At 48.1% G+C, this 8,949-nt stretch overlaps 1 protein-coding gene across 1 annotated transcript; it reads right to left on the reverse strand.

Moving 5' to 3' along the window:
- Window positions 1-385: 385 nt before the first annotated feature.
- Window positions 386-1,030, reverse strand: LOC136610029 (serine/arginine repetitive matrix protein 1-like). Its single transcript, XM_066589300.1, has one exon. The coding sequence runs from the start codon at window positions 1,028-1,030 to the stop codon at window positions 386-388; it is 645 nt and encodes a 214-aa protein (XP_066445397.1).
- Window positions 1,031-8,949: the final 7,919 nt, after the last annotated feature.

Consider the following 8,949-nt stretch of genomic DNA (forward strand, 5'->3'; position numbering starts at 1 on the left):
CATACTAATAATGTGTTATCTCACTCCTCCCCCAATTATATTAGATCGTCTTGATAATTAATGAGTTCCGTATCTAGTAAGAATTTAGCCAAAACTTGCATAAATGTTTATATATTTATTTGTATATGAAAGATGTTGCAGTTATACAAACAAAGAGTAAAAAGAAAAAAACGTCACTTTTAGTAGAAAGAGCAGATGATGATGATTCTGCTCTTCAGGCCTTGGCTTATACTTGTGTGTTGGGAAATCCAGGTTTGGGTCACGCAGGACAAAGTTTTTGAAGTGGGACCCATCTTGCTGGATGTTTTTCCTACAACAACACTATGTACAACCAATCAGCCTTCTGTGTGTCCATTTCCGGTGGGTCAAGGAGACACTTTCTATCTCAGTAGTTGCCTTCTGTCATATCCGATGGGTCATATCCAATGGGTGAAGAAGCTGCTTTCTTTCTCAGCAGCTTCCTTCCGTCATGTTGTGTGGGTGAAGGAGCTGCTTTCTTTCTCAGCACCTTCTTTTTGTCATGTCGTGTGGGTGAAGGAGTTGCTTTCTTTCTCGGCACCTTCTTTTTGTCATGTCGTGTGGGTAAAGGAGCTGCTTTCTTTCTCGGCACCTTCTTTTTGTCATGTCGTGTGGGTGAAGGAGCTGCTCTCTTTATCGACACCTTCTTTTTGTCATGTCGTGTGGGTGAAGAAGCTGCTTTCTTTCTCGGCACCTTCTTTTTGTTATGTCGTGTGGGTGAAGGAGCTGCTTTCTTTCTCGGCACCTTCTTTTTGTCATTTTGTGTGGTTGAAGGAGCTGCTTTCTTTCTCAGCACTTTCTTTCTGTCATGTCGTGTGGGTGAAGGAGCTGCTTTCTTTCTCAGCACTTTCTTTCTGTCATGTCGTGTGGGTGAAGGAGCTGCTTTCTTTCTTAGCATCTTCTTTCTGTCATGTCGTGTGGGTGAAGGAGCTGCTCTCTTTCTCGGCACCTTCTTTCTGTTATGTCGTGTGGGTGAGGAGCTGCTTTCTTTCTCAGCACCTTTTTTTGTCATGTCGTGTGGGTAAAGGAGCTGCTTTCTTTCTTAGCAACTTTCTTCTGTCATGTCTGATGGGTGAACGAGACGTTTTGTATATCATAGCTTCCTTCTATGGTTGCCACCACATTGTGGATGAGCTGTCTAGGTGGTTACATAGCAAGTAAGGTTGAAAGAAATCCTTCAATTTTAACCTATAATTCCTTGCTATGTGGATCCAGAGGAAGGTGAAAAACCCCTCAGAATTAATTGTTGGTTTGTCCTAAGGGGAAAAAAATCCTTCCTGACCCTAAATATGGTGATCAGAATAAATCCCTGGATTGTTGGAGCTCGAATGTATGTAGATGTTAAGTGGTGGTAGCTCAGTAAGTTTGTGACAATCCAGTAAGTAAGTCTAGGTGAAGATGTCACACCATCCACTTGTTGACGTCAATGAACAGATCTTCATGTCCAGAGTAGTGGAAGCTCGGTGGGTTTGTTATAAATGTTCATTCCCAGATGTTTCAGGAATGGGTTCTGTAGGAAGACAGACATGTCAGAGATTCAGTTGATCACATATATACTGTATACTGATAAGGTTTCTGGAGAGAATATGTATTACAGAGCAATGATAACACTATAGATGGATGGCTCTTGGTTTCATACTAACAGAATTCAGTTGAGTGGTGGGGGGGCTCTGCCAGATCCTACATCGCCCCAGTCTAGTGAATGGAAGAACAGGTGGCATCTGATGGATGATGATATTGCTAGTCGGCCACGTGGGTTTTTTGCAGAGGAGCTGGAATATGAAAGAAACCATTAGCTATTATATTATATCTTATTAATGATAAATACCTGCAAAATAGATTACAGTACAATGTCTACGAGCTGTGTAAATTTTATGTTGCTTCTTATAATAGTCCAATCATCCATAGTCATTGGATGCTATTTACCCCTTCAATGATATTGATGGCATCAGTGATAAAGGGGTCGAGATCAGAAGTAGCGCTCCTTCAGTGCTATATGAAAATGCTGTGGTATAATGAGGTAAAAGAAAAGGACTTACCCGGTACTTAGTGAGTTTCCCTGGGTGGGATAACTCACTAGTACCTCCAATTCCGAGATAGCCTGTAGATAAGTTAGATCCGTGAATCCTTCTTCCCAATCCTGTAACGGAGAGCTGCTAGGATGTCAGGGGTCCCTAATAATAGGGAACCCAGTATGGTTGAATCTTCAGAGCAAAAATATCCTGTCTAGCGCTTCACGGGATAAAGGAGTGGAGATGGGGTGTATAGATTACACCAATACGTGTAGTTTAATAGCAACACGTTTCAGCCCTCGGTGGGGCCTTTTTCAAGCATGCTTGAAAAAGGCCCCACCGAGGGCTGAAACGTGTTGCTATTAAACTACACGTATTTGAAAAAGGCCCCACCGAGGGCTGAAACGTGTTGCTATTAAACTACACGTATTGGTGTAATCTATACACCCCATCTCCACTCCTTTATCCCGTGAAGCGCTAGACAGGATATTTTTGCTCTGAAGATTGATGGCATCAGGGCACATTTCAGGTGGGAAAAGAGGAACGTCTGCTTGCAATGATTGATGATAATCACTGTTTGAGCCTTGGCCATAGAACGGCTCTTTACCCAGAGTCATCGTATATAAGATGACGCCGAAAGAAAATGAGTCCACCAGGTGGTTGTAGGGCTCACCGTTCATTATCTGTTAAAACATCAATAAGAAGAAGAGCTGAATATATGGGTGAGGAGATATACAAATATATAAAGACAGAGTAGAAAAAGATCCCTTTGGGTCATGTAGAAAGTTAGACTGGAGGCCATATGTATCCGATTATTTCTCAGTCCTACTATGTGTGACAATCAAACAGGAATGTTCCTTACCTCTGGGGCAATGTAACCAATAGTGCCTACAAGAGATGAGTGAGCACACTCGTCCGAGCGTGATGCTCGTTCGAGTATTAGGGTACTCGATATGCTCGTTACTCGAGACGAGCACCACACGGTACTCGAGTCAATTCCATTTCCTTCCCCGCATTTTTAGCGCCATTTTCTAGCCAATAGACACGCAGGGAAGGCATTACCACTTCCTCCTGTGACGTGCCAGCCCTATCCCACCCCCCTGCAGTGAGTGGCTGGTGAGATCAAGTGACCGCCGAGTACTTAGAGCAGTCCCGCCCGCGGCTCGCCTCAGACACACTGGGAGAGATTAGGGAAAGTGCTGCTGCTACTATAGGGAAAGTGTTAGTGTAGGATCCTGTCCTCAAGAACCCCAACGGTCCTTCTTAGGGCCACATCTGACCATGTGCATTACTGTTGTGGCTGGCTGGGAGCAGTAGTGCACAATTTTTTTTTTTCATCTCGGGCTGTGCAGGCCATTACAGCTATAGCGTTCTCAGTCTGCAGTCTATAATACAGAGTATAGGGAAAGTGCTGCTGAAATAGGGAAAGTGGTAGTGTAGGATCCTGTCTTCAAGAACCCCAATGGTCCTTCTTAGGGCTACCTCTGACCTTGTGCATTTTACTGGCTGGCTGCTGGGAGTTGTAGTGCTTGCATTTTAGTTGTACGCAGCTAGGCCTGTTTGCAGCCTTCCGCAATAATTTTTTCTGGCTGGAGTGCGCAGTAAAATACCGCTCTCAGCGTGAAAGTGTACGCAAATAATTCCATAATTATTTATACCGTTCTGTGTCTGCAGTGAATTAGACCAACAGCGTACTGCCGCAGCCAATTTTACAAAGAAAGTGATACACACTATACAGCCTCTATCCTCTGTCCAGAAAACAAAAGCTCCTTCATTGGGCTGCATCTGACCGTGTGCATTTTAATGGGTGGCTGCTGGGAGTTGTAGTGCTTGCATTTACTATTACACAGCTAGGCCTGTTTGCAGCCTTCCATAACAATTTTTTCTGGCTGAAGTGCACGTTAAAATACTACTCTCAGCGTGAAAGTGTACGCAAAGAATTCCATACTTATTTATACCGTTCTGTGTCTGCAGTGAATTAGACCAACAGCGTACTGCCACAGCCAATTCTACAAAGAAAGTGATATACCCTATACAGTCTCTATCCTCTGTCCAAAAAAAACAAAAGCTCCTTCTTTGGGCTGCATCTGACCGTGTGCATTTTACTGGGTGGCTGCTGGGAGTTGTAGTGCTTGCATTTTAGTTGTGCACAGCTAGGCCTGTTTGCAGCCTTCTGTAACAATTGTTTCTGCCTGGAGTGCGCGTTAAAATACTGCTTTCAGCGTCAAAGTGTGCGCAAATAATTCCATACTTATTTATACTGTTCTCTGTCTGCAGTGAATTAGACCAACAGTGTACTGCCGCAGCCAATTCTACAACGAAAGTGATATACACTATACAGCCTCTATCCTCTGTCCAAAAAAACAAAAGCTCCTTCGTTGGGCTGCATCTGACCATCTGCATTTTACTGGGTGGCTGCTGGGAGTTGTAATGCTTCCATTATACTACTGCGCAGCTAGGTTTGTTTGCAGCCTTCTGTTATTAAATTATTACTGTAATATTACCGGGGCCACTGCAAAGTATTTCAGCTAAGCCGCTGTGCAGAGCGTCTCACAATACCATTTCCATTGGTGGGGTTGAGATCGTTACCAGCATTATCCACTGGCTTTACAGTCTTCTCCCACTCCACACAGCCTCTATAATCTACAAGTCTCTGCGAGCAGTAAATTACTCCTAGGTATCAGCGCAAGAGAGCGGGTTACTTTTTTCGTTGTCACAGCATAGAGCCTCCGGCTAGTTACAAGTCTCTGTGTGCGGTGAATTAAGGTCCATTTGTCAGTGCTGTACAGTGCGGTAATTTATTTGGCCCCTGCTCTATTCGTAATCCGCCATGATCAGGAGTAGGGGTAAGGGTCAAGGACATGGACATGGACGTGGACGCGGACGTCCAAGCGAGGGTGTGGGCACAGGCCGAGTTCCTGGTCCAGGTGAATCACAGCCGGCTAATGCGGGATTATGAGAGAGGCAAGTTTCTGGGGTCCCCAGCTTCATATCACAATTTATGGGTCCACGTGGTAGACCTTTATTACAAACAGAGCAGTGTGAGCAAGGGCTGTCGTGGATGACAGAAAATGCATCCAGCAATGTATCGGCCACCCAGTCTTCTACGTAGTCCACTACTCCAGGCTTAGGGACTGCAACTCCAAATCCTCTGGCTGCTGCTCCTCCTTCCTCCCAGCATCCTCACTCCATGAAAATGACATATTCTGATGAGCAGGCAGACTCCCAGGAACTGTTCTCGGGTCCCTGCCTTGAGTGGGAAAAAATGGTTCCTCTCTCACCTGAGGAGTTTGTCGTGACCAATGCCCAACCTTTGGAAAGTTCCCGGGGTCCGGATGATGAGGCTTCCGGCAACTGTCTCAAGAGCTTTCAGTGGGTGAGGAGGATGATGATGATGAGACACAGTTGTCTATCAGTGAGGTAGTAGTAAGGGCAGTAAGTCCGAGGGAGGAGCGCACAGAGGATTCGGAGGAAGAGCAGCTGGACGATGAGGTGACTGACCCCACCTGGTTTGCTAAGCCTACTGAGGACAGGTCTTCAGTGGGGGAGGTAAGTGCAGCAGCAGGACAGGTTGGAAGAGGCAGTGGGGTGGCCAGGGGTAGAGGCAGGGCCAGAGCGAAGAATCCCCCAACTGTTTCCCAAAGCACTCCCTCGCGCCAAGCTTCAGTGCAGAGGGCTGGATGTTCAAAGGTGTGCATATTTTTCAGTGAGAGCGCAGACGACCGACGAACAGTGGTGTGCAACCTGTGTCACACCAAGATCAGCCTGGGAGCCACCACTACCAGCCTCACCACCACCAGCATGCGCAGGCATATGATGGCCAAGCACCCCACAAGGTGGGACGAAGGCCGTTCACCGCCTCCGGATCACACCACTGCCTCTTCCCCTGTGCCCCAACTTGCCACTCAGATCCAAACCTCCCTCTCAGGACACAAGCACGAGCGCCTCCCGGCCTGCACACACACCCTCACCTCCACTGTCCTCGACCCCATTCAGCAATGTCTCTCAGCGCAGTGTTCAGCTGTCGCTAGCACACGCGTTGGAACGAAAGCGCAAATACGCCGCCACGTACCCACACGCAGAAGCTTTAAACGTTCACATTGCCAAATTAATCAGCCTGGAGATGCTGCCGTACAGGCTTGTAGAAACGGAGGCTTTCAAAAACATGATGGCGGCAGCAGTCCCGCGCTACTCGGTCCCCAGTTGCCACTATTTTTCCCGGTGAGCCGTCCCAGCCCTACACCAGCACGTCTCCCGCAACATAAATCGTGCCCTCACCAACGCGGTTACTGGGAAGGTCCACTTAATCACGGACACGTGGACAAGGACTGGCGGGCAGGGCCACTATATCTCCCTGACGGCACATTGGGCGAATTTGGTGGAGGCTGGGACCGAGTCAGAGCCTGGGACCGCTCACGTCCTACCCACACCCAGAATAGCGAGTCCTACCTCGGTGCTGGTATCTGCGGCGGTCTATGCCACCTCCTCTAAACCCTCCTGCTCCTCCTCCTCCTAAGCAATCTCTACCTCTCAATTAAGAAGTGTGAGCAGCATGTCGCCAGCAATCGGTGTGGCGCGGCGCGGCAGCACAGCGCTGGGCAAGCGTCAGCAGGCCATGCTGAAACTACTCAGCTTAGGTAACAAGAGACACACGACCCCCGAACTGTTGCAGGGTCTGACAGAGCATGGTCGTGTGTGACAATGGCCGTAACCTGGTGGCGGCTCTGCAGCTCGGCAGCCTCACACACGTGCCATGCCTGGCCCACGTCTTCAATCTGGTGGTTCAGTGGTTTCTGAAAAACTACCCACACTTGTCTGACCTGCTCGGCAAGGTGCACCACATCTGTGCACATTTCCTCAAGTGCACCACGGACGCTGCCACCCCGAGGACCCTGCAACATCGGTTTAATCTGCCAGAGCACCGACTGCTGTGTGACGTGCCCACACGGTGGAATTCTACACTGCACATGTTAGCCAGGCTCTATGAGCAGCGTAGAGCAATAGTGGAATACCAACTCCAACATGGGCGGCGTAGTGGTAGTCAGCCTCCCTAATTCTTTACCGAGGAGTGGGCCTGGATGGCAGACATCTGCCAGGTCCTCGGAAACTTTGAGGAGTCTACCCAGGTGGTGAGCGGTGACGCTGCAATCATTAGCGTTACCATCCTGCTGCTATGCCTGCTGAGAAGTTCGCTGCAAGGCATAAAGGCCGGCTCTTTGCGGTTGGAACAGGAGACGGGGGATGACAGTAAGTCACTTGATAGCCAGACCACCCTCATGTCTATATCTCAGTGCGTTTTGGAGGAGGAGGAGGGGGAAGAGACAGCTGGGCATACTGCAGAGGGTACCCATGCTGCTTGCCTCTCATCTGTTCCGCGTGTATGGGCTGTGGAGGAGAAGGAGGAGGAGGAGGATCCTGAAAGTCATCTTCCTAGTGAGGACAGCCATGTCTTGCATACTGGTACCCTGGCACACATGCTGACTTCATGTTAGGCTGCCTTTCTCGTGACCCTCGCGTTAGACGCATTCTAGCCAACACGGATTACTGGGTGTACACCCTTCTCGACCCATGGTACAAGGAGAACCTTTCCACTCTCATTCCCGAAGAGGAAAGGGGTACGAGAGTGATGCAATACCACAGGGCCCTGGTGGAAAAAGTGATGCTAAACTTCCCACCTGACAGCGCTAGCGGCAGAAGGTGCAGTCCGAGGGCCAAGTAGTAGGGGGAGTGCGGAGATCAGGCAGCATGTACAGCGCAGGCAGGGGAACACTCTCCAGGGCCTTTGCCAGCTTTATCGCTCCCCAGCAAGACTGTGTCATCACTCCCCAGTCAAGGCTAAGTCGGAGGGAGCACTATAAAAAGATGGTGAGGGAGTACATAGCCGATCGTACCACCGTCCTCCGTGATGCCTCTGCTCCATACAACTATTGGGTGTAAAAGCTTCACACGTGGCACGAACTTGCGCTGTACGCCCTGGAAGTGCTGGCTTGCCCTGCCGCTAGCTTCTTGTCAGAGTGGGTGTTTAGTGCAGATGGGGGAATCATCACGGATAAGCGTACCCGCCTGTCAACGGCCAGTGCCAACATGCTTACACTCATAAAGATGAACAAAGCCTGGATTTCCCCAGACTTCTCCACCAGCGGAAAGCAGCAGTACCTAAAGATTATTTTCGCTGCAACCGGATAAATAAGCATTCTCTATCACTGGAAAAAAAGGGGGAATTACCTTTGTCAATCACTCTCGGATATTAGTCCTCCTCCTCCTACTGCTCCCCCTGAAACAACATGTCATCACGCTGAACTGCCAATTTTTCTGCTGCCCAAAAGGCTCTGCTTACAATTATTTTACAATTTTTCAAAGTTTCAAAACTATTGATTGATACTTTACCAGAAACCAATTTTTTTCACTGAGCTGCCTCCAGGCTCTGTTGCAAATTAAGCAACAGCAAGCTGTATCTTTAAAAATATTTCTGGGTTTCAGCTGCCCTCTCGGTTGCTAAATTTTTCAGAGGTATGCTTGTACTCTTGGTACACTAATTTTTCTGGCCCTCGCCTATACTGTTATCTAACTAATTTTTCCTGACTTCGCCTACACTAATGGTACACCAATGTTTCAGGGGTTCACCTATACTCTTGCTACAGAAATGTTACAGGGGTCTGCCTATACTGCTGCTACAGAAATGTTACAGGGGTCTCCCTCTACTGCTGCTACAGAAATGTTACTGGGGTCTGTCTATATTTCTACTACAGAAATGGTACTGGGGTCTGCCTATACTTCTGCTACAGAAATGTTACTGGGGTCTGCCTATACTGTTACTACAGAAATGTTACAGGGGTCTGCCTATACTTCTACTACAGAAATGGTACTGGGGTCTGCCTATACTGCTGCTACAGAAATGTTACAGGGGTCTGCCTATACT

The sequence above is a fragment of the Eleutherodactylus coqui genome, chromosome 2, assembly GCF_035609145.1.
Source record: "Eleutherodactylus coqui strain aEleCoq1 chromosome 2, aEleCoq1.hap1, whole genome shotgun sequence".
NCBI classification, from domain to species: Eukaryota; Metazoa; Chordata; class Amphibia; order Anura; family Eleutherodactylidae; genus Eleutherodactylus; species Eleutherodactylus coqui.

Excerpts from the sequence above, each read along its gene's own strand:
- LOC136610029 (XM_066589300.1), bottom strand. The coding sequence starts at position 1,030 with ATGACAAAAAAAGGTGCTGAGAAAGAAAGCAGCTCCTCACCCACACGA.